The sequence below is a fragment of the Macaca fascicularis genome, chromosome 6, assembly GCF_037993035.2.
Source record: "Macaca fascicularis isolate 582-1 chromosome 6, T2T-MFA8v1.1".
NCBI lineage: Eukaryota > Metazoa > Chordata > Mammalia > Primates > Cercopithecidae > Macaca > Macaca fascicularis.
In genome coordinates, this window is record NC_088380.1 from 156,199,295 (window position 1) to 156,222,916 (window position 23,622).

The following is a 23,622-nucleotide window of genomic DNA, read 5'->3' on the forward strand; positions in this document are numbered from 1 at the left end:
CCAAGGTTTGTTTTTTCTCCCTTACCTTAAAATCCCAAGCCTGAAAGGCATCTAGTCTAGTCTAGCCCATTCAGATTCTGGAATCCCCTCTAAGACCTTTCACCAGTACCCTCCTCTGGTGGAGGAGAAGGTCCATGCCCCTCCCATTGAGCAATTCAAATTTTAGACAGATTTTCCCCATACTGAGTTGAAATCTTTGAGCTCCAGGAAGGCAATAACTAGGCCTATTCTGCATACTTTTGTTTTTCCAGAACTCACCAGGATGTCCTGCACTAGAATACTATGGGCTCTAGAAATATTTGTTGAACAAATGAGTGAATGAAGTATGATTTCATTTCACCGATTCACTGTCCTTACTCACAGGCAGTAGCCTCCTTTCTGAGGTCACGCAGAATACGTGGACTCTCTTCCACATGGCAACCCTTTGGCAATTTAGAATTTTAAATGTTAACACTAGAGGAAAACAGAAAACTAATTTCTCCCATTACAGATAGGAAACTGAGGCCAAGGCAGCCATGTGCTTTATCCAGGGGTCCACCAGTGGTCTCTTGGTCTTGTCCTAGAACCTGACCTCTTGGTCTTGTTTTCTGCCCAAGACCCACTGCCTCTCTCAGTTCTTAAATTTCAAAGAATATCTTCTCTGTAACTCACTTTTATTTTTGGTAGTTTGGGATAGGTCTCTTATTTCTCTTATACATGAGCAAAAATGTGCTTTATTTATTCAAGTTTAGTATTTGTGTGCTAATTTAATTTTATAAGATGCTCTTTAAATGAGAATTAACGTAAGTCCACGTTTAGTTGACTGGCAACTTCTTGGAGATTTTCCTATATACAGTATTGTAATTATTTGGCAATTATAACACAAGAAAAAATTTTGATTGAGTTATATGAGAAATGACCTCTTCTAATAAAAAATAAATAGTTTTTAAAAATTCAGAGAACACCCAAATGTTGGTTTTATATCCTAATGGTTGGGGAAGGCTCTGAGAATGGAAAGTGAGGGTCGGGAGGCCTCTGTCTTAGAAAGGTCATCAGGGAGGGCCTCTCTGAGGAGGTGACATTTGAATGGAAACCTGAATAGATGGAAGAAGGGAGCCTCTTGGATTTCTGGATGTGTGCTGTAATCTTATTCCTCTTTGACCCCTGAGTATCGGGTACATAGTCAGTACTTACAAATATTTCTGGGTTTGGCTGAAGTCAATAGGTCTCCAGAAGCTCTGACAGTAGGAAAATGAACTCTACCTTTGCCTCCTGTCCTTCAGGCAAGCTGTTCAGAGGACATGGGTCGCTGGCTCGGGCTGCTGCTGGTGGAGATGGGCTCCAGAGTCACTCCAGAGGCGCTGCACTATGACTACGTGGATGTGGAGACCTTAACCAGCATCGTCAGTGCTGGGCGCAACTCCTTCCTGTAAGTGTCAGCTGCACCGGCCGCACCTGCCCAGGACCTTTCCTGTCTCCATCCCTCTCAGAGGCTGAGTACAGCCCTGGGCACTGGGAGGGAAGGGAGGAGCTAAGGAAAGCTCTGCTTCCTTGGGAAGTTGGAATGGGTGTCTTCCTCTTACAGCAAAGAGTGGGGAGCTGGCTGAAGGAGGTAGCCCAGGGTCAGAGGCAAGCTGTGGATGGAAGGAGCAAAAGTAGAGAAGCCTTGAAGTAGTGGCCTGGGTTCTGCCCTCATGCCACGGGACTTTAAGCTTTCACACACTTGATCATGGGCACATGGCTAGTATATGGCATTCAGGTACTAGAAGAGCCAGGTTCGAGTCCCAGCTTGGTCACCACCAGCAGTGGAAGCTTGCACTGGTTGCTTGCCATCTCAGATCTCTGTTTTCTGACTCATAGAATGGTGGTGATGAATTACCTGCCTTGCAGGTTGTTATGAGAATCACATTGGTCCTGTCTGTGACACCCTAACACAGCCCATGACACAGTGCTTCCTGCCATCTTGCTTTTACTAATCTTCTGACCTGCCTTAAGAGTTTCTGCCAGAATCAATGAGAGTGGTAGACAGGAAAACACTGTAAGTCGAAAAGCATCATTGTCATTGTCATTGTCATTGTCATTGTCGTTGTACCTTTTATTTTCTAGATATGCAAGATCCTGCCAGAATCAGTGGCCTGAGCCCCGAGTTTATGATGATGTTCCTTATGAAAAGATGCAGGTACAGTCCCTTGGGGCTGCCCAGGAATGTGACAAAGGCCACTTATTAGCTCTCCCTCTTTCTGCTCTCTTTACCTTCTCCTCAGAGCGATCATTTTCATTTAAGCAGCAGTAGCTAGAAGGGGAGCCCCTTCTTATCATAGAGCGTGGCTCAGGATGAGGAATCCCTGGCACAGGAGGCTGGGTGGTGCAGTGGAAAGAGACCCAGGTTGGGAGGAAGAAAGGGCTCTGTAAACTGCCAAGCACTACCAAAAGGTGAGGCATCGTCTCCAGTTTGAGCAAGATGCTGGGTCCTGTTTACCGCTGTGTGAACTTATCCTCCTGATTCTGTGGTGTCTGGGGCAGGTGCTGACTCTGGGGCCAACCTGCAAGCCTTCACCTAGTGACTTCGTGATCTGGGAGCTTCAGCTCCCAGGCCAGTCTCCATGTTTTGCTTGCTAAGCCAGGGAGATACCAACTTACTAATTTACAGTGAGGCCTGAGTAGCCATCACATGACCTGGAATGCTCCTGGCAGCATGCCCTGTGCTGTCTCCTCCCTCAGAAAGCAAGAGGAGAGCCACATTCCAACCAGATGCTGGTGGGTGGGTCAGGCCTCACCATTAGCGGAGAGAGAGGCAATTAAGCTGTGTCTGCAGATGTGTCTGCAGACAGGACCTCTGCCTTGGACGGTGCTGGATGACACACTGAGTTTTCACCTCTAGGACTCCCTTTTCTGGAAAGGTCTCCAGTCATCCTTCTGTTCATATGATCTTTCTTTAGACTCAGATAAACCTGTGGATGCCGCTTGAGGTTTCTCTCAGTTGCAGAGTTTAGTGGCAAGATAGCTTAGCACTTAAGGATGTGAAGTTGGAGTCAGACTCAGGGCTGCTGCTCTTCGCTTCCTGACTCCAAAAGGATATGATAAAACCTACCTTCTTGGATGGCTGCAAGAATTAAATAATACTTTATGTAAGAAAGTTTAGGCAAGGTCTGGGTGCCATGGCTTATGCCTATAATCCTGGTACTTTGGGAGGCTGAGGTGGGTGAATCACTTGAGGCCAGGAGCTCGAGTCCAGCCTGACCAACATGGCAAAACCTCGTCTCTACTTAAAAACTACAAAAATTAGCCAGACATAGTGGCACATACCTGTGGTCCCAGCTTCTTGGGAGGCTGAGGCAGGAGGATCGCTTGAACCCAGGAGGTGGAGGTTGCAGTGAGCCAAGATCATGCCACTGAACTCCAGCCTGGGCAACAGAGCGAGATTCTGTCTCAAAAAAAAAAAAACAAAAAACAAAAACGTTTAGGCTGGGCACAGTAGTGGCTCATACCTGTAATCCTAGCACTTAGGGAAGCTGAGGTAGGTGGATCACTTAAGCCCAGGAGTTTGAGACCAGCCTGGCCAACATGGCAAAACCCTGTCTCTACAAAACTTAGCCGGGCATGGTGGTGTGCACCTGTTGTCCCAGCTACTCAGGAGGCTGAGGTGGGAAGATCGCTTGAGTCCAGGAGGTTGAGGCTGCAGTGAGCCATGATCACACCACTGCACTCAAAAGAGGAAATTAGCACAGTCCCTAGACATTGGAAGTTCTTATACAGAGGAGTAAATAGTACTGTTGTTGACAACATCATTATTATATTACATTATTATCATATTTAACTCATGGTTTCCTAAGCTTTCACTGGATTTTTAGTATTCTTAATATTCTTCATGCACAAATGTATAGTTAATCTATTAAGTTATGTCACTTCTATCACTGGCTCATCTCATCCAGGACTTTTCTTCTTGAGGGAAGACTCTTTTCTTTTTGAGGCAATTCAGAAAATCAGGATACTTCCAAATGTTCTAAAGACAAACATATCTATGATAAATCAAATATAGCCACCCACAGTCTTTTGAGATTTTCTAATTTTCGTCTCAGCAGGTACTACAGTTTAGGGTTGCCTTCTGCTGCCCCCAGCAGAAAAGTATGAGGTTCAAATGATACACTGCTAGCAAAAGTGCTTTATGATTTTTGAGTGCTATGCAAGTCTAAAAATGTAAGACCAAAATCTCAGAGCAAGAAGACCCCATGGTGAGCAAAGACGTAGTACAGCCTGCATTGATGAGTCTGCGCCTGCCTGAACTTGACTGTCTTCCTCCATCTCCCACCAGGACGAGGAGCCCGAGCGCCCCACAGGGGCCCAGGTGAAGCGTCACGCCTCCTCCTGCAGTGAGAAGTCCCATCGCGTGGACCCGCAGGTCAAAGTCAAACGCCATGCCTCCAGTGAGTTGTGTGTGGGCCTCCCCTGCTGACTAGGGAGGAAGGGAAGGAAGCAGTCTATAGGAGGGATCTCAAAATCAGTTCCTCTGGTGGGTAAATAAATGAGCAAAGTGAGATGCAAGAAAATTAAAATTAAAAGAGACCAGAAATCTAGACTTTAGGTGAAATCTACTTATTTTTTAATATCAGCAACTATTTTTTTTTTAATTCAGCACTGAATGAGGCCAAATAGAGAGAGAGAGAGAGAGAGAGAGAGAGAGACTGTTGACAAGCTGTATCTGTTTCAGAGGCTAACAATTTGTGATTTCTGATCTGGGGTAGTAAGTGGAGAAATGAACCCATCCGAATACCCTGGAGCCAGCTGCTGTGAAAGCCACAGCTCACCTTGGTGTCCTGCCTAGCTCTGCCTAGCACCCCACAGGAGCTCAGTGAATTGCCTGATTGCCACACTGCACAATAATGACTAAGTATGCCAGGCAACTCTGTTGTAAATTCTGTTTTACTTCCAACAGTAATCTGTGCTCCTGTGTGATTTCTCTTTATGAAGAAGCCAGCTTCCTGTGGGACAGCATGTTCCAAAAGTTTTTTCTTTGTTCCTTTACATTTATTCCCCCTGCATCTCAACAGAGTCAAGTTCTGTTCTGTGCTTTTTGTAAACTTACTTTTATATTTTAATACCTATTTTTAAAAATACTTTTCTATATTATGGCTCCATTTCATTTGTATAGATCATCCCTTCTGAGGGTCAGGAAGTCTGTATTCCATTCCTCATTCCTCCCTTGACTACTGAATTACTGTGTACCTCTGGGAAAAGTCCTTTCCCCTCTCTGGGCCTGAGTTTCCTCTCGGAACAATCAGAAGGTTGTTGTGTAACTTTGCACTCTACTCTCAGAGATACTGGAAATGCAGGGCCTTGTGAAATGCCCATTTTAAAATGGAAATCTAAACTGAAAAAAAGCATGTAAGATTAAAGAAATCACCGAATGTCAATGACAACAACAAAAAACTAACACACACACACAAAAAAGTAGACCCTTTCTTCAGATCAAATCTTACATGAAAGCCAAGTTTATAAAAGAAAATAAAAGTGGAGCTACTCTGGTTGAGGCCCACTTGGCCTCCACTTTTCCTGTTAGCCATCACCGTGGGGTCATAAGGTTCCTTGAAGGGCAGTGGGAAACCACGGTGGAAGACTGCTAATGAATTCCAACAAGGTTGTTTTTTAGATGAAGAAACTGAAGAAAATAAAAGAGAAGATATCTTAATCCATTTCTCCTGCTATAACAAAATCCCATAAGCTAGGTAACTTATAAATAACAGAAATTTATTTCTCATTGTTCTGGAGGCTGGGAAGTCTGAGATCAAGGTGGCAGCCAATCTGGTGTCTGGTGAGGGCCTGTTTCCTGGTGATGACCATCTTTTTGCTCCCTGGGGCCTCTTTCCCAAGGGCACTAATCCCACCCATGAGGGCTCCACCCTGGTGACCTAATCACCTACCAAAGGCCCCACCTCCAAGTGCCATCACATAGGCGATTAGGTTTCAACGTATGAATTTTGGGGTATGTAAACATCTAGTCTATAGCCAAAGGATTCTGCCCACGATCATCTATTAATTGCCTATTGCTACATAAGAAATTACCCAAAATTTAGCTCCTCTAAACAATAAGCAGGAACATGTGTCATGTCACATGGTTTCTGTGGATCAGGAATCCTAAATGGTTTGGATAGGTAGTTCTGGCTTGGGGTCTCTCATGAGATCTCAAGATGTTGGCTGGTCATCTGAAGTCATCCAAAGTCTTGACAGGCTAAAGGATCCACTTCTAAGATGACTCACTGCATGCCTGGCAAGTTTGTGCTGGGTGTTGGAAGGAGGCCTCAGTTCTTTGCCATGGGGATCTCTTCATAGAGTTGCTTGTCCTTGTGATGTGACAGCTGGCTTCCCCCAGAGCAAGCAACCCAAGAAGGAACAGCAAGGCTGATGCTGCAAGGTCTTTTATGACCTATGGTTAGAAGTTACACTCTGTCATTCTGCAATATCCTAATGGTTACACAGGTCAGCACTGTTTAGTGTGGGAGGGGACTGTAAAAGGGCATGAATATTAGGAAGCAAGAATCATGGAGGCCAAGTAGATTGCTGAGAAAAATGGTGGTGTGAGAAGCTGCATGGACCCACTCCCTAGCAAAACAGCTGTAGCTGGTGAAATTTATTAAAACAAACAATTATTTAAAGTCTGGAAATTTTCCTGAGGGCAAATGAAGAAACATTTATTCTAGAAAATTTGCTAAATCTTAGTAAGAACAGTGAGAGTTTGTGGCATTTGAGGCACAACCTACCCCTTTATTCCCCAACTCAGTTTGAAAGAATCTTCACTCCAGGCACATCTGGACAAGAAAACAGGGCTCCTTCTTTCCCCAGCTGCCAGTGAAGGGCTACAGTATCTCCCCCGGAAGGGCAGGCTGCCAGTATTTTTTGTCATACCCAGCTCCATGCTGCAGAGGCTAAATTCCAGGTGATTGCAGCCAAGAGGGAGGAAGCGCCCTTCCTCTACCCAGATGATAGAGCAAAGGCTTTGCCCCAGGTAGGGTAAGCCAAGAATACTGGGGCCCTGATTGCCCTCATCCCAGCTCACTTGTAGGGCAGAGGTTGCATGCTGGGAAAGACAAGCAGAGTAGACCGGAGGTTACTGCCCCCACCCAGCACCCTGCTCATAACAGGAATGTCACTCCAAGAGAAACAGGCTCTTAAGTTGTTTTGTGCTGCTATAACAGAATACCAGAGACTGGGTAATTTATAATGAACAGAAATTATTAGCTCCTGGTCTAGAGGCTGGAAAAATCCAAGATCAAGCTGTTGACCTCTAGCAAGGGCCTTCTTGCTGCATCATCACATGGAAGAAAACAGAAGGGCAAAGAGGCAAAAGGGGGTTGAATTTGCCCTTTTTTAATGGCATTAATCCCACCCATGAAGGCAAAGCCCTCATGGCCTAAATCACCTCTCAAAGTCCTATCTTTTCATACTGTTACAATTGCAATTAAATTTCAACATGAGTGTTGGAGGGGACGAACATTCAAACAACAGCACAGGCCATTGTTGCCACCCCTGGATCCAGAGCAGTGACTCAGAGATTTTGCCCAGTGGGGAAGGGCAGGCCATAAGAACAGAGAACTCCAAAGCTCTTCCTCAAAAGAACTGACTTTAGTTGGAACAGTGTGGGAAAGTGTAAACCAAAGGGTGCTCTCAAAAACAATGGAGATTTGGTGGTTATGAGAACAATAAACTAAACTACAGGCTAGTTTATCAGAGAGAACCACAGAAAGAGACAGCTAAAAATGCCCTCAGCTGGGTGTGATGGCTCACCCCTGTCATCCCAACACTTCGGGAGGCTGAGGCAGGTGGATCACTTGAGGCCAGGAGTTAAAGACCAGCCTAGCCAACATGGCAAAACCCTGTCTTTACTAAAAATACAAAAATTAGCCAGGCATGGTGGCGGGCACCTGTAATCCCAGCTACTCGGGAGGCTGAAGCACAAGAATCACTTGAACCCAAGAGGCAGAGGTTGCAGTGAGCTGTGATCGTGCCACTGCACTCCAGCCTGAGTGACAGAGTGAGACCCTGTCGCAAAAAAAGAAAAAAAAAAATTTTTTTTTAAGAAATTGTTTTAAATAAAAAGAGCCCTGCTAGGGTTAGAATAAATCTCAAAGATGAGCCTCCACAACTGTCCTATAAAGGGGCTGAATTTAATTGGATCAGACTGTGGAGTAATTTATGCATTGTCAAAATCAATAGAGCAAACACCTGACAATTAGTAGAGCCTAACAGCTGGGTGTAATAGCAACAGAGGCAGACTGCTTAACAGGAGATTAGGGAAAGAGTCAGAAATCCCTGCTAATACGCTGTCACCCCAGAGTGACTGTACACATGCCAAGGCTATGGCCTCTGAGGAGCAACATCAGTGCCTTCATACTTCAAGAGGAAGTAGACTACACTAAAACAGTTCAGACAAGTCACTAAACAAATAAGAAAGTAACCCAACAACCCAGTTGGGGGGATGCATATCAAAAGATACTATAATATATTCTCTAAAATGACCAGTTTTCAACAAAAAATTATGAGACGCACGAAGAAGCAGGAAAATGTGACCCATACAGAGGGGAAAAAATCAAGCCATAGAAACTGCCTGAGAGAGGGCCCAAATGTAGAATTTAACAAAGATTTCAAAGCAGCCATTATAAATTATTTAAAGAACTTAAGGAAACCATGCTTAAAGAAATAAAGGAATAGAAGATGACAGTGTATTAAGAGATAGTCTATATTATGAATAGCCTATATTATTGGTAGTCTCTATCAATATATTATTGATAATAGTCCATTCCTCCTGCTATAACAAAATTCCATAAGCTGGGTAACTTATAAACAAAAGAAATGTATTTCTCATTGTTCTGGAGAAATTGGCTTCATACTGCAGGAGGAAATAGACTATGCTGAGTACTACACTACACTATACTGTACACTACAGTATAGGTACATGGAACTACACTATAGTTATATGAAATATAGCTATCCTATATTATACTATACTACATAGTACAGTCACATGGAATATATTATTGATAATATATTGATAGAGGCCTCCAACAGAAAGATAGAAATTATAAAAGGAAGAACCAAATAAAAATCATGAGGACAAAAAGTACAATAACTGAAATGAAACACTCACTCAGTGGGCACAACAGTAAATTTGACCTGGTAGAAGAATCAGTGAACTTGATGATAGAAAAATAGAGATTATGCAAACCAAAGAGCAGAGAGGAAAAAAGAATGAAGAAAAATGACAGAGCCTCAGAGCATTGTGGAACACCATTAAGTGCACAAACATATGTGTACAGGGAGTACTAGAAGGAGAAGAGAGAGAGATGAGCATAAAAAATATTCAAATAATGGCTGAAACTTGCCAAATTTATTGAAAAACATTAATCTATACATCCACGAAGCTCAGTGAAATCCAAGTAAGATAAAGGCAAGGAGATCTACAAAAGATACATCATGGTAAAAATGCTTATACCAAAGACAAGGAAAAAATGTTGAAGGCAGAAGAGAAAATCAAGCCATCATGTATAAGAGAATCCCAGTAACATTAACAGCTGACTTCTCATCAGTAACAATGAAAGCCAGAAGGCCCTCCATGCTGTATTTATGATCACGCTTGAACTGCAGGGTAGTTGTGTCAGGAACTGATTTTCGCATGGGTCACTGGGTGACCACTGCAATCCCTACAGCAGCTGGCTAGACAAGACCCCCAATTATCATAAACTGCAGGAATTATTCTGCACCAACTTATATAAAGCAGCGTGCAGTTCTGTATAGCGCGCGTGCGCGCACACACACACACACACACACACACACATACACACACACACAAAAGTAAAACTTTCCCCAAGAGGTTGAACTATGGCCTTGAACCAGCTAGAGCAGTATTGCACAGCATGGACCCTGGAGTCAGAAAGACATGGAGACATGGGTTTAACCTTGGCTCTGCCACCATTAGCAGTGGGACTTAACTGCTGTGTACCTCAGTTTCCTCAACAATAGAAGAAAACTAATTATAGTATAAGTTTTGTGGGCTGGGCACAGTGGCTCACTCCTGTAATCCCAGCACTTTGGGAGGCTGAGGCAGGCTGATCACTTGAGGTCAGGAGTTCGAGAACAGCCTGACCAACATGGTGAAACCCCATCTCTACTAAAAATACAAAAATTAGCTGGGCACGGTGGCATGCACCTGTAGTCCCAGCTACTCTACTTGGGAGGTTGAGGCAGGAGAATCACTTGAACCCCAGAGTTGGAGGTTGCAGTGAGCTGAGATCACGCCACTGCACTCCAGCCTGGGTGACAGAGCAAGACTCTGTCTCAAAAAAATCAATTAAAAAAATAACTTTCATGATGACTAAGTGGTAATGCAAGTAAATGGCTCAGCATATAGTGCCTAGTGTATAGTAAATAATACATTTTTGCCATAATTATTTGTTTTTATTGTCCATCATAGTGTTGAACCTACAGTAGACCACCAGGTCCCTCCCTCCCCCAACCCCTTCCCCAGTAATAAAATGGATAACTGACTGTAGCTCAAAGTCTAGAATCTCTGGAGATCTGAGTTATACGGAACGGTCTCCTTGTCTTATAGATATCTGAAAACTGACTATAAAACTTGTTCTTTTAAAACCAAAGTATGTTCTACATCACAAATTTGTTTTTAATAATATTATCATTATTACCTAACCCTTACTATTTGCCTACTATACTATAGTGCTTTTCATGAATCATCTCATTCAACCCTTACCACAACTCTATGAGGTAAATTGTATCCATATCCTTGTTTACAAATAAGGAAACTAAGGTCAAGGGGGAAAGGCACAGTAAAACACTACCAGTCTCTTTTGCCTAATGTCACACAACCAGGAAGGTCAAAAATGCCCAAATCTCAGGCTGTCTGTTCCAAGGCCTTGCTCCTAGTCCCTGTGCCCTATGGCCTCCCTTTTGCTTCTTAATTCCTTAGAGGATTCACACTAAATATATCTAAGGGACTTGGTCTAAATATTTCCATTTTATAGATGGAGAACTTGGGGCTGAGAGAGAAGCTGACACCACCCAAGTACCTTTGCCAGAGGTCAGAACTGAGGGCCTTTCCCTTCCCCACATCTCTGCAGGTGCCAATCAATACAAGTATGGCAAGAACCGAGCAGAGGAGGATGCCCGGAGGTACTTGGTAGAAAAAGAGAAGCTGGAGAAAGAGAAAGAGACGATTCGGACAGAGCTGATAGCACTGAGACAGGAGAAGAGGGAACTGAAAGAAGCCATTCGGAGCAGCCCAGGTACCTATGTGATTGTGGTCCTGAGCACCTATGGGTGGCCAGCTCATCCTTGGGCACAGTAAAGGGAGGTCTCTTGCACAAGTCACCTTGTTTCCAACCCAAGAAAAGTGGGCTTCTCCTCCCCTTCGCCTTCTCCTCCTCGTCCTCTTCTCCTCTTCATCATTATCATCATCATTCCTCCCAATTAAAGAAAGTGTCATCAATTTAATAACTTGTTTTGGAGGGATGAAAAAGCATCACAATAATGTATACATTTAATATAGTAAGCAGCAATCTGATTTTAGAAATGTGAAGCATAGAAGTGTGCCTTAGAATCAAAGAAATAAGAGATGTCATTTTGAACTCCACCTTTATTCATTCACAGATATATGTGAGACATTGGTCCTAGTGCAGGGAATAATGGACATGATGCTTTCCCAGGATCCTCTTCTGAAACCAGAGACCTCAGCAGGCCCTGCCTGCTCTGGGCTTCTCCACACCCTATTTTCTGCTGTGTTTCCTTTGCGTTCTAACTGCAGTTAACACACTTTAAGCCTAAGGTTTCTCCACGTGCCGGAGGGAGCAGAAGTCCTGTTGCTATAGAACATGTCCACAAACATGTAGCCCTATGAGAATCTGGTGGACCTATGGACCCTTTTCTAAGAAGAAACACCACAGTTCACAATGCTGCAAAAAAAAAAGTTCAGGAGCTCATGTGGCTGCCTCTGGAGCCTATCCATAGATTGCCTAAGACTCCATGAACCTCAGATTAAGAACTTCTGGTTTAAAGGAGGAGACTTGCTCTGTGTGGCCAAGAACCAGAATCAACAGAAGGAAAGCACAGGAAGACAGTTTGGTTTCCATATAAAGAATTTTCTGAGAGTCAGAACCAGGATTTGGAGCAAGTTGACTATCCTTGTCCTGCTCAATTTTTTCCCCTATGGCACTATCACTTGGTAACATATCAGATTATTTATTATATTTATTATTTATTGTTTGCCACAGACACACAAATGTAAGCACCATAAGGGCAAGGATCTTTGCCTGCTTTGTTCACTGATACATCTAGGGCCGAGGACAATGCCTGATACATGGTAAGCATGCATTAAATACATGGTGAATGATGAATATAAAGAATTCAACATTACTGGAAAACCCTCCAGCACAGCCTCCCTCAGGGCAAAGAATGGAACTGATTTTTAAACCTGGTAAGACCCAACACAGCACTTGGCATGAGAAAGGTACTAATATAGGTTTGTTAGATTAAATTGAAAAAGTGAGCTGGGTGCCATGGTTCACGCCTGTAATCCTAGCACTTTGGGAAACTGAGGCAGGAGGACTGTTTGAGTGCAGGAGTTCGACACCAGCCTGAGCAACATAATGAGACTTCATCTCTATTTTTCTGTGTCTGTAAAGCCCTGCTATGACACTTGTTTACAAGTAACAGAAACCAAAGCTAAACTGGCAGAGAAATGAAAAGAAGATGTAATTGGAAAATTGAGTGATCTGGTGTAGTGGGGTCCAGGGACTGAAATGATGTCACCAGGAAGCTTATTTCTCATACTCATGCTTCTACCCTTCTCTCCTTTGGTTTCATTCTCCCCTTGTGATGCCACAATGGCTGCACAGTGCCAGCCCTCACCCAGCCCTCCCAGCCAACCCAAGCAGAGAGAGCTTCTCCTCCCAGCAACCACCACAAAACCCTCTGGATTCACTCTGATTGGTCCCACTTTCATCCTTCATCCAATCACTGTCACCAGAAGATGAGCTGTGATTATGGGGCAGACCTAAGTTATGTGCCAAACCCTTGAACTAGAAGCAGAGTCAGCCCCACTCAAACTAGAGAGAATGGGGCTAGGGGGGCAGGTGCAGTGGCTCATGCCTGTAATCCCAGCACTTTGGGAGGCCAAGGCTGGTGGATTACTTGAGGTCAGCAATTTGAGACTAGGCTGGCCAATATGGCAAAACCCCATCTCTACTAAATATACAAAAATTAGCTGGGCATGCTGGGGTGTGCCTGTAGTCCCAGCTACTCGGGAGGCTGAGGCAGGAGGATCGCTTGACCCCAGGAGGCAGAGGTTGCAGTGAGCTGAGATCACCCACTGCACTCCAGCCTGGGCGACAGAGTGAGACTCCATCTCAAAAAAAAAAAAAAAGAAAAAGAGAGAAGAGAGACAGAATGAGAGGGGGAAGGTGGTTTCCCAATGAAAACTCAGAGTGCTAGTTCCAGGAGATGGTGAAATGGGTACCAGACATATAAAGACCATAATGAGACCTCATCTCATTATGGAGCTGGAACCCCAGTATGGAACTGGAACCCCAAGCCCAGAGTCCATCTCTTAACCAAGACTGGGGACTGGAAAGGCCCACCAGGAGGGGCAGACAAAGGCATCAGGCCCTGCCAGATTCCCCGACACTTCAGGTCAGGTTCAGCTGTTTCTTATCAATGTATCTTGATTCAGGAGCAAAATTAAAGGCTCTGGAAGAAGCCGTGGCTACCCTGGAAGCTCAGTGTCGGTCAAAGGAGGAGCGCCGGATTGACCTGGAGCTGAAGCTGGTGGCCGTGAAGGAGCGCTTGCAGCAGTCCCTGGCAGGAGGGCCGGCCCTGGGGCTCTCCATGAGCAGCAAGCCCAAGAGTGGGGTGAGTCCAGGGCCTTCCATGCCAGGGGCAGCTACTCCTGTATCCCTCCACACACTGCAGATCTCTCCTTCATGATCACTCTTTGGAAGTAGGGGTTATGCCCATTTACAGACAAGAAAACTGAAGTCCAAAAAGGTGAAGGGCATGCCATGGGTGGCACAGCTAGGAAGAGGACTCTTGGAGCAATTTCTCGTGATTTTCTGGCCTGTTCTTGTCTCCACAGCAGCATCACCATTTGAATTTTTACCCTAAAGGTGATCTTAGAAATGGCCTTGGGGTTATTGATGATAATAGTAGCTACCATATGTTGAACAACAAGCATGTGTGATCCATTACTACAGGCATCTTAACCTGTATTATCTCACACAATCTTCATGGCAGTCCTATGAGGTAGTTTAGGGGTTGACAGACAAGAAAACTAAGGTTCAGAGATGTCGAATGACTTGCTCAAGGTCACTCAGTGAAGTGGGAGACAGGATTCCAAACCCAGGAATTCTTAACTCCAGAGCCCTGCTCCAAAGCCGTCCAGTGCAACATGGCAAAACCCTGTCTCTACAAAAAAATACAACGGTCTCACATGCCCTCTCCTGGGATCTCCAGGGTACCAGGCCCTGTTCTCAGGGCTCTGTATCCATTATCTCTAATGCTCCCAGTAACTCTGCAAGGAAGATTCACTCACCTCCAATGGGGCTCTCTCAGAGAGAACTTCCCTGACCTCATCTACACCGGGGTTTCTCAACCTCAGCACTACTGACATTTTGGCCCTGTAACTCCTTCTTATAAGGGACTATTCTGTGTATCAGCAGGATGTTAGGGATCTTAAGGTCCTACCTAAGGATATCAAGTAGAATGTTAAGCAGCATGTCTACCTTCTACTCACTGGTTGCTAGTAGCACCCCCCGACCAGTGACAACCAAAGTATCTCCAGAAATTGTCAGATGTTCCCTGGGAGAGCAAAACTGACCCTAGTTGGTCTAAATTACCAACAGCTCCCTCTATTATTCTTCCTCATAGCACTTTACCACAATTTGTGTGTATGTGTGTATATATATATTTGTGTCCTTGCTTGTCCAATGTCTGTCTTCTCCACTAGATTCTATTCTTGTTAAGAATTGGACTACATCCATTTATCATTAAATTCCTGACCCTTTACAGAAAAATAGTGGGAGTGCAAGAAATATTTGTCAAATGAATAAATGTTTTGCCTGCTTTCGGGTGAGGAAATTGAGACTTAAAGAGACGAAATAACTTGTCTGATAAGTATGACTTGTCAGGAGGCAATGTGTCATTATTATTGTTGTCCCAGGTCACATTTCCTGGTCACACCACACCTGATTGAGCCAGTGCTGTGTCTTACACCCCTACAGATTGAGCCAGTGCTGTGTCTTACACCCCTACACTTCCTTTCCATGGGGTGTTTCCAATCTCATTATATAGATGAAAAACATGTCAGCCAAGGACAAAACTTCCCAGAGTCACAGAGGGCTGGTGGAGGAGCTAGCATTGGTTCATTCATCCCAGCTGCTTCCTCCCACCAGCATGACCTGATATTCCCATTCCAGAGCACTTTTCCCTCAGTTTTGGATCCTTTTGACATTCTTTGGAGATAAAGAGAAGCTTTCTCTAAATTCCTTGCAGGTTTAGCTGTTACGATGTCACCCTTAAGGCACATCTAGTAAGGTATTATACTAAGCAATTATCTGGAAAATGTAAGGGGTAAAGGTAATTTCAAAAATGAGAAGGAATACAGGAGAGAGGTTAAAAGTCAGACTGTGGGGCCAGGCAGGGTAACTCATGCCTATAATCCCAGCACTTTGGGAGTCTGAGATGGGCGGATCACTTGAGGCCAGGAGTTTGAAACCATCCTGGCCAACATGGTGAAACCCCATCTCTACTAAAAATACAAAAATTAACTGGGCATGGTGGCACATGTCCCAGCTACTCAGGAGGCTGAGGTAAGAGAATCGCTTGAACCTGGGAGGTGGACCTCCAGCCTTGGAAAGAGAGCAAGACTCTGTCTCACACACACACAAAAAAAAAAAGGAAGGAAGGGAGGGAGGGAGGAAGGGAGGGAGAGAGGGAAGGAGGGAGGGAAAAGAACAAAAGAAAAGGAAGGAAGGAAGAAAGAAAGGAAGGAGGGAAGGAAAGAAAGGAAGAAAGAAAGGGCTGTGGGATTGGAATGCTGGTTCTCCCACTCACCAGCCACATGATCTTGCACAGCAATTTGACCTTCCCCATTTCCTCACCTATAAAATGGAATGACTAATAATAGTACCTACTTCATAGGCTTGTTGAGAAGCTAAAGGAGCTAATTCACACAATGCTTTGTAGTGAGGTTCAGTAATTTTAGTTGTCATTATCATTATCTGAAGGTCCTCAAGTATCTTCTGTCCAGTGCCTTTTTTTTTTTTTTTTTTTTTTTGAGACGGAGTCTCGCTCCGTCGCCCAGGCTGGAGTGCAGTGGCGCGATCTCGGCTCACTGCAAGCTCCGCCTCCCGGGTTCACGCCATTCTCCTGCCTCAGCCTCCCATGTAGCTGGGACTACAGGCACCCACCACCACGCCCCGCTAATTCTTTGTATTTTTAGTAGAGACTGGGTTTCATTGTGTTAGCCAGGATGGTCTTGATCTCCTGACCTCATGATCCGCCTGTCTCGGCCTCCCAAAGTGCTGGGATTACAGGCATGAGCCACCGCACCTGGCCAGTGCCTTTTATTTTAAAGTTCCCATGCTGCTGGGCACAGTAGCTTACACCTGTAATCCCAGGACTTTGGAAGGCCAAGGTGGGTGAACTGCTTGAGCCCAGGAGTTTGAGACCAGCCTGGGCAATTTGGCAAAACCCCATCTCTACTGAAAATACAAACATTAGCCAGGCCCGGTGGTGCACACCTGTAATCCCAGCTACTTGGGAGGCTAAGGTATGAGAATCGCTTGAACCCAGGAGGCAGAGGTTGCAGTGAGCCAAGCTCGCGCCACTGTGCTCCAGCCTGGGTGACAAAGAGAGACTATCTCTCATAAATAAAAATAATAAAGTGTCCTCATGCTTTTGAGGGCAGGCTGGGTGTCGGTAGCCATCACCAGATCTCACCTATGTAATTATTTATTGCCATCAACAGGAAACTGCAAATAAACCCAAGAGCAGCGTTCCAGAGCAATCTCTCCCTGTCAACTGTGTTTCTGAGCTGAGGAAGAGGAGCCCATCCATCGTAGCCTCCAACCAAGGAAGGGTGCTACAGAAAGCCAAGGTAGAGCCATAGTTCAGCTTATCAAATCACAGACCTGGTAACCCCCTTTTTATGGAAGTTCACCCAAAACCAAAAAATCAGCTAGTGAGAAAGGTAGAGAATTGCCAATGCATTTATGCAATGAAATTCACGAACCTTCCTCAGAAGCAGTAATCTTCAGATATTATTCAGAACCTATTCACTCTTTGTTAACACATATTTCTAACAAGCTTAATCATCTGGTTTCTGAGCCTACAATGTGTTTTGAGACAGGACAGGTCCCATTTCATTGATGAGGTAACTGAAAATCAAGGACTATGGGACTTGCCCAGGGCTATGCAAGATATCACTGCAAAAGCAAGTAAGTAAACCCATGTCTTCCAATTCTAAGTCCATGGCTCCCTCCAGGATGCTGGTCCACAGTCCCTTCTGTGTGACTCTTGGGGGTCAGCTATGTTTCAGAACTTTTTGGATTTTATAAAGGTAATATGGTACCTACACTAATATATGATGAAAACCCCAATAAGTCCTCAGGTGGTATCATGTAAGCAAACATGTTAATAATTCTACAGCAAGACACAGGAATATTTATAGCACATGGAGTGAATGAAGATTATAAACAGCCTCATATCAGGTCAGGTCAAGTTTTGCCACCAAATGAGTCTATACCAAAACAGTGGAGAAATATTTCGGTTTCACAGCTTTCTGGATTTCTAGATGACACTAAGTGAGACCCTGTCTCAAAAAAAAAAGCACGGCTCTACGTCCCTCAGGTTGGAATTGCTTTTCAGAGCCTGAGAGGGAAGAGTCTTTATTCTTTCCTACAGTTAGTCATTAAACAAATATTTGTTGAAGACCTAACATATGTGAGTCTTGTTATAATTTCTGGTTACATAACAGGGAACCCAAAAAAGTCCCTGGTCTCATAGAGTTGGGAAGACAAATACTTTAAATACCACACATAAATAATGTGATGCCAGAGAAGATGAACCTCCCAAAGGGGCTTAAGCACAGTGACAGCAAAGACCCTTTCGAGAAAGTGACACATAAGCAGAGACCTGAATGGAGTGTGAGGGAGAGACCCATGCAGGGGGCTGAGGGAATGACGATCCAGGCAGAGAGAAGAGCAAGTGTCAAGTCCCTGAAGTGGGAAAAAGCTTGGAATGTTTGAGGAACATCAAGAAGATCCAGGTGGTTCCAGTGAAGGGAACAAAGGGTGAGCATTAGGAGATGAGATCAGAGAAGTAACCAGTGAGGGGCCAGATCATCTAGACCAGCAGTCAGCAAACTTTTTCTGTGAAGGGCCAGAGAGTAAATAGTTTAGGCTTTCTGAACCATATGATCTGTTCCACAACCTCTCAGCTCTGCCATTGTCACATGAAAATAGCCATGGACAATGTGTAAATGATGATGAAAACGGCTGTGTCCCAGTAAAACTTTTTATTTTTTTTAAATTTTATTTATTTATTTATTTATTTTTTTTGAGATGGAGTCTCGCTCTGTCGCCCAGGCTGGAGTGCAGTGGCACGATCTCAGCTCACTGCAACCTCCGCCTCCTGGGTTCAAGCAATTCTTCTGCCTCAGCCTCCTGTGTAGCTGGGATTACAGGTGCACACTACCATGCTTGAATAATTTTTTTGTATTTTTAGTAGAGACGGGGTTTCACCATGTTGGTCAGGTTGGTCTCGAACTCCTGACCTCGTGATCTGCCCACCTCAGCCTCCCAAAGTGCTGGGATTACAGGCATGAGCCACTGCGCCTAGCCCAACAAAACTTATTTATAGGCACTGAAATTTGAATTTCTTATCATTTTCATGTATCATGAGATAGTCATCATCTTTTGATTTTTTTTTTTCAAACATTTAGAAATAAGAAAATCATTCTTAGCTGATGGATTATATGAGAACGGGCAATAGGCCAGACTTGGCCCACAGACTATCATTTACCAGCCTTTTCTCTCAAGCTTTTCAGGCCACTGAGGAACCATGGATCTTGTTGTAACATAATGGATCTTGCTGTGACATGATGGAAGGTTTTGAGCAAAGGGTTTTGGATATAAATTACATTTTTTAAAGACCATTCAGGCAACTATGTTGAGAATGGATGAAGGGACAAGAGAGACCAGCATGGAGAAGTGACTTACTCAGGGCCACAGAAAGAGAGAGAGGGGGCTAGAACCCAATGCAACCTGGCCAGTGGAGATCATCTAACTAGGTGCCATGAAATGTTTTTATCCATGTCACACTAGACCATTCAACAAATTGATTTGTCTTGTCTTTCTGTACTTCAGGAATGGGAAATGAAGAAGACCTAGGAAGAGAATGAGGATTTCATTCCAAAGGAAATATCAGCTTGTCCACCTGAGGAAGAAATGCTTTTTTCACAAGGAGACACCAAGAGAAGACTAGGAAGTAGCCCTCGTTCTCCAGGGCACCCAAAAGACCAGCCTTTATTGTCTGCATGATTTTAGGGGATATGGGGAGGGAAGAAGTAGAAGGGAAGAGGGAAATGGAGAGCATTCTTACGACTTTACAAAGGGTGGAAATGAGGATGGAGGGATTCCCTTCTGAAGAAGAAATGAAAGCACATGTGAATAACCCCTTCCATCCCATTCACAGCATCGCACTCCCAGTCCTTAAGGCAAAGGGAGGCAGTGCTGAAGCATTGGTGGTGCAGTGTAGAGAGACAAGACCTGATAATCTGATCACACTTGTTCCAACTTGATTCATATTGGGCATTACTGACAACCACTGGGCAAGGCAAACAGGTTGAACAATCAATAACATTATCCCTGCCTGCATACATGTGAACAAAAGCTGTAGAGGACATGCAAATTCTACAGTCATTCCTCATTTGCTTTAGACAGAGTGCAGCTACTGGAATCTTCCAGATTTGAGTGTTTTAAAATCAGAGCTCTGAATACACAAAAGGAAAGAGAAATGGAGCAGCTGACATATTTTAAGCTCACGGTGATACTCAGTGACAGGAGCACAGAGCTCTAATGTCCACAAGATGTTGTAAGGTAGGGTCTTTCAGTAAATCAAGTCCCTTACCTATGTTCTATGACACTGAGGTTCTTGGAGCTATGGGTTAGAAATCCAGGAGGCAATATGTCATTAATCTAATGAAGTCCTCATCTTGCACTCAGAGGCCCACTAGTCTGCCCTTCTATATATTAAGTAAAACCAAGAGAAAATAAGAGGATGATGGCTTCTTTCTGTCACCTCGGTGCTAAACCTTTTACACACACTTGATACTTTCATAGAGGGACCAAGGACCTCAAGTCCTGGGCAGTCTCCCTACTGTGCTACTCACTACTGTCTCAACACTGTAGGTACTTTATGGGTCTGTATTTAACACATTTCCTTCCAATAAAGATAAAACCACTTAACTCTTAAGAGCCAGTGCTTAGCTCAAGAGGAAAGGAGGAAAATCTCAGAATAACCATGGCCACTTTGCTATAGGGTTTACATATTTTAACCCACCTAAGGTTTTACAGACTTTAGCCTCGCTCAAATTTTATCACCCTCTGAGGTAGCTGGAGACCACAGCAGGAAAAATAACCTGACCAGTAATCACCCACTGATTAGTGGCACAGCATAGGACTTAGAGGTTATAAGCCCAGATCCAGATAGGGCTAGGTTTGAGCCCTGCCTCTGATGACCAGCTGGGTGACCTTGGGAAAGTCACTTGACCACTCTGATTCTTGTTTTCTTATCTGTGAAATGGGGCTAACAATTGTTACTTTTCTCCCAAGATTGTTGGGAAGATTTAATAAGATAATACATAGTAGGCATCTTGCATAGTGTCTGAGAAATAGGAAATGCTCAGTCAATAGTGGCTTTCACTAGCCAGGCATGGTGGTACTCGCCTATAGTCCCAGCTACTCAGGAGGCTGAGGCAGGAGGACCACTTGAGCCCAGGAGTTTGAGACTAGTGCACTATGATCATGCCTGTGAATCACCACTGCGCTCCAGCCTAAGCAAATAGCAAGACCCCATCTATTAAAAAAAAAAAAAAAAAAGTGGCTCTTATTATTAGCTGTATAGGAAATGTCTGACTCACAAGCCTGCGTTCTTTCCACTGAGGAAGAAACTACTCTTACATGGTAATTACAGCCACCAAAAGCTAAAAGGTAACCAATACATAACTGAGAGTTTTCATCCAAATTCCACCTGTGTTTTCACAGCTAAAGGGGCTCACATACTCCAGATTTTCAGTGTTCTTTTTTAAAAATGTGGATCCTGGAATGTCACCTAACTCTCCAACTATGTATTCAGTGTCTGTCATATTCTTTCTTATGCAGTTATTTTGGGGTTGTCTTTTCTCACGAACAGATCTTGAACTCTGAGAGGAGTGGCTGGGGGTGACTAATAATTAACATTTATCAAGCACTCACCATGTGTCAGGCATTGTGTCAGCCATGGCCAGCTTCACAGGCATGCAACCTGTGCAGTCACACAGGGCCCCATGCTCAGAAGGGCCCTGTTCTTGGTTTAATGCTCTACTGCTGCCTTCTTCATAATATTTGAACAAGGGGTTCTGCTTTTCCTCTTGCCTTCTAAATTAGGTAGCCAGTCCTAGTGCTAACTAACCACTTCTCCAGGTACTATCCCTTTAGTTTTCACTAAAACCCTGAGATAAGCTGTATTATCCTAGTTTTCACAGTTCAGGAAATGGAAGCTCAGAGAGGTCAAGTAACTTGCCCAGGCTCACATAGTTCTTATGCTGGCTCCACCAGCATGTAAATATAAGAAGTCTGACCCTAGAGCCTTATTCTTAATTTTAAAGCTCTATGTCATCCATATATCTCCCTCCCCTTGTACTGCAACATTCAGAAGCACACTAGCACTTAATAAACAGATGAGTGAATGCATGGATGCAAGCAGCAACCTGATGAATGTTAGGCAGCTAGGAGAAATGTAAGCAAAATGGCTAAGGCACAGATGCCATTTGTTCTTGGTTATTAAAATGCCTTGTTTAGGCCAGGTATGGTGGCTTACTGTAATCCCAGCAATTTGGGAGGCCGAAGCAGCTGGATCACTTGAGGTCGGGAGTTTAAGCCCAGCCTGGTCAACATGGCAAAACCCCATCTCTACCAAAAATACAAAAATTAGCTGGGCACGATGGCACATGCCTGTAGTCCCAGCTACTCAGGAGGCTGAGGGAGGAGAATCACTTGAACCCGGAAGGCGGAGGTTGCAGAGAGCTGAGATTACGCCATTGCACTCCAGCTTGGGCGATAGCAAGACTCCATCTTAAAAAAAAAAAAAAATGCCTTATTTGGTTGTGTTTTTTCAAAGTGTGAGCCACAGATCTAAAGCAGACTTGAAGCTCCATCCTTCCCAACACTGCCAAGTGTTCAGTCTGTCAGAATTCTACTGTCACTGTTTCCTTATTGGGGCATCTTGCACAGGTTTACCAACCTTTCTGAGCCTCAATTTGCTCACATGTAAAAGAGAATCATAATACCTTCCTAAACCATGTCACCCTTTTCATAAGGCCAAAAAGAAAATATAAGTTACTGGTCATGACACATTTGAGTTGGGCCTCGGATTAGATAAAAAGATGAAAATACTCCAGCTCTGTCCTCATGGAACTCACAGACAAGCAGGAAAGAAAATTTGACCCAAATAACTATAGTACAGATAACCCATGTTATGACAAGATTCAGAGTGCTCAAGGAACACTTCCCATTCCCTTAAAAAAAAACTTCTTAGGGGCTCTCCAGTAACTAAGCTGGCAACTCCAAGTGTCCTGGACCCCAGTCACCAATCCATCCTCGCAGTCTGTCAGCTTTCCATCCTAAATCTCTAAAGTTCATCTATATCTTCCTATCTTCACTGACACTATCCAACTTAAGTCATTCAGCAAATATTTATTGAGTACCTACTATACTAAATGTCAGAAATCAGTGGTGAACAAGCCAGACACCTCCTGAAGCTCATATTCTAGTTGGAGGAACAAACTTTAACAAGGAAGCAAAAGAAATAAAATACTAAGAAACAAAAAGGGTGCTGGACACAGTTACTTTAGAGTGGTTAGGAATGTCTCTGTTCTCCCAGGACAGAACATAGCCCCGACTTGCCTGGGCTACTGCAACATACTGCCTTCCATACCTCTTTTCTTACACCTTGCAATCTGCTCCACAGAGCAAAGTGACTCTTTAAACATGTAAAGCCTTTGTCACATGTTCCCTGTCAATGTAAAATAATGTAAAAGGTCAGAATCTAGTTTAAAGAGAGTTTATTCAAGCACAAAGGTTGAGGATGGCCTGCCCGGGAAGCACAGAATATAAGAACGTGTCTGTCTTATAAAGGATGGAAGTCAGTGTTCCAAAGCGTAGAAGTTTGTATTCAGTGAGGTTTAACAGAATTTCAACATCTTTCTATGCAAGGCTTAATGCATAGTTACAACGATCTGAGTAGTTAAGGTGGTCTTTTTCCTTCAAGAAAGGTATATTTAACATCACACCCTGCAGGTGTAACTGTCGTGGGGTCAGTTCAATTCAG

General features: G+C 44.0%; 1 protein-coding gene across 7 annotated transcripts in view; it reads left to right on the forward strand.

The window, feature by feature from the left end:
* AFAP1L1 (actin filament associated protein 1 like 1) overlaps positions 1–21,381 on the forward strand; it is a 67,664-nt gene extending 46,283 nt beyond the window's left edge. For 5 of the 7 annotated variants that reach the window (XM_065546952.2, XM_045394380.3, XM_073994556.1 and 2 more), the window contains 7 exons: positions 1,263–1,408; positions 2,086–2,158; positions 4,292–4,403; positions 11,103–11,267; positions 13,709–13,887; positions 17,003–17,131; positions 19,401–21,381. In XM_065546952.2, the coding sequence (XP_065403024.1) occupies positions 1,263–1,408; positions 2,086–2,158; positions 4,292–4,403; positions 11,103–11,267; positions 13,709–13,887; positions 17,003–17,131; positions 19,401–19,424 (828 nt within the window). In that variant the 3' untranslated portion in view covers positions 19,425–21,381. The remainder of the gene's footprint in view (positions 1–1,262; positions 1,409–2,085; positions 2,159–4,291; positions 4,404–11,102; positions 11,268–13,708; positions 13,888–17,002; positions 17,132–19,400) is intronic. The other 2 variants (XR_012414235.1, XR_012414236.1) reach the window with 1 other exon arrangement.
* Positions 21,382–23,622: the final 2,241 nt, after the last annotated feature.